Source organism: Antechinus flavipes, chromosome 6 (assembly GCF_016432865.1).
Source record: "Antechinus flavipes isolate AdamAnt ecotype Samford, QLD, Australia chromosome 6, AdamAnt_v2, whole genome shotgun sequence".
Lineage (NCBI taxonomy): Eukaryota > Metazoa > Chordata > Mammalia > Dasyuromorphia > Dasyuridae > Antechinus > Antechinus flavipes.
This window is the reverse complement of record NC_067403.1, coordinates 246,706,313-246,708,353: the sequence shown is the minus strand read 5'-3', so window position 1 is coordinate 246,708,353 and position 2,041 is coordinate 246,706,313. Positions and strand designations below refer to the sequence as shown.

The 2,041-nt window shown below is 38.5% G+C and overlaps 1 protein-coding gene across 1 annotated transcript; it reads right to left on the bottom strand.

Moving 5' to 3' along the window:
* Positions 1-125: 125 nt before the first annotated feature.
* On the bottom strand, positions 126-1,055 carry LOC127540359 (olfactory receptor 5AK2-like). Its single transcript, XM_051965007.1, has one exon. It carries the CDS (start codon positions 1,053-1,055, stop codon positions 126-128), a length of 930 nt encoding a protein of 309 aa, XP_051820967.1.
* Positions 1,056-2,041: the final 986 nt, after the last annotated feature.

Genomic DNA, 2,041 nt, shown 5'->3' with positions numbered 1-2,041 from the left:
ACTTTTGCTCCTAATTTGACATATTCCCCAAGTTGAAATGCTGCCTATCTCTTAAAGAAAGGAGGCAGGATATTATTTGCTTATATGCTACTCAGAATTGAAATGTTGGAAACAGAATACCTGAATCATGAACAACATTTCCCCAGAAGTTTTGCTGCCTCTTTGACAGCCTTATTTCTTAAGCTGTAGATTAGAGGGTTCAGCAAGGGGATGATGACCCCATAAAATACAGAGGCTATTTTATTGTTCTCCTGAGACTCACTGGAAGAAGGCTGCAAATACATGTAAAGAAGAGTCCCATATAAAATGGTGACAGCTGTCAAGTGGGAAGCACAAGTAGAGAAAGCCTTGTATCTCCCTGTGGCAGAGTTCATTTTCAAGATGGCAGACAGGATGTTCATATAAGAGAAGAAGACAACAATCATAATGGTTGATACCGTGAGCCCTGAAATGATAATTAGCATCATGATATTCACATCAACTGTGGAACAGGAAAGGGCAAGGAGTGGTGGAGCATCACAGAAAAAGTGATTGATTACATTGAAGTTACAGAAGGAAAGGGAAAAGAGAAAGGCAATCTGACTGGAGGCAGTCACAGAACCCATGAAATAGGATCCAGCCACCAGCTGGAAGCAGATTCTTCGGGACATGATCACTGGATAACGTAGAGGTTTACAGATGGCCACATATCGATCTATGGCCATGGCAGCGAGAAGATAACATTCGGTGACGGCAAATGTTCCATAAACCTCCAATTGTAACACACATCCTGAGAATGAGATTGATTTGTCAGATACCAGGAAGTTTAGTAGCATTTTGGGAGTGATAGCAGAGGTATAGCACAGGTCAACGAAGGACAAATGTTGAAGGAAAAAGTACATTGGGGTGTGAAGGCGGGAATCGATGTTGATGAGTAGGATCATGCCAGCATTGCCTATTACAGATGTTAAGTAGATGATGAGGAACCCAAGGAAAAGAGCGTACTGTACCTCTTGCTGAACCAAAAACCCTAGCAGAATGAATTCAGTCACTGTGGTACCATTTCTTTGGGTCATGATTAGAATAAGATCTGCAGATAGAAGAGACAAAAAGGACAAAGATAAAATTATAGGCACTCATGACCGTGAATGAAAATAGCCTTTTGTTTTCTACTGTGGTAATTTATTTTTTAATTTTTGTTGATATTTCATTTTTATATTGGCTTCATTTATGAATGTAACCATGTTCTCTCCTGCCTAGTGAGCCTTTTCTTGTAACAAAGATAAATAAGAAAGGGGAGGAGAAGAAAGGAGGAATGGACTAAGTGCTTATTTAGTGCCTATTGTGTTCCAGGCATTGTACTGAGGACTTAATGAATACTATCTCCTTGAGAAAGGTAGAGAAAATGGAGAGTGTTGAAATTCACTAAGTCCCAATAGCTTTGTGAGATAGACAGGCTTGAAGGGAGGAAGTTATATCCAAGCACATCACTCCCTACCTAAATGGGCCAGGTAGAAAATCAAGGATCCAGCTGCCTTCTGTTATAGTCAGTGTGGGGAAGCCAAGTCCTGTTTGTGAACAATCTTTCCCCTTCTTCCTCTATGTCTCCTCTTAGCACATTCCAACACTTTTGTGTTTCCTTACACAAATCCTAGTGAATCTATTCTTTCATCCTCTCATTCTGGCTGGAAAAGTACACTTCCTAGCATTTTTTTACAGTCACATCTATAAAATGAAGCAGTCAGACTGAAGGATCTTTAAGGCCTCGCCTAGTTCTAATTCCCACTATCAAATGCAATGCTATTCTTTAATTAAAAAAAAATCAATTGATAAGCAATTATTTTCCATCCCTCCCAAATTGCTTCCAAATTAAAAGGAAAAAAAAAACAACCAAACAGGCTTAAAAAAAAACTGTTTCCAGGAAGGTCTTTATTTAAAATATATATTTAATTTATATTTTCCCCCAATTGCATTTAAAATAATTTTTATATTTGTTTTTAAAACTTTTCAGAGTCTCTCCCTTATCCCCACCTCCATTCTCCAATTAAGAAACCACATGTGA

Excerpts from the sequence above, each read along its gene's own strand:
- LOC127540359 (XM_051965007.1), bottom strand. The coding sequence starts at position 1,055 with ATGACCCAAAGAAATGGTACCACAGTGACTGAATTCATTCTGCTAGGG.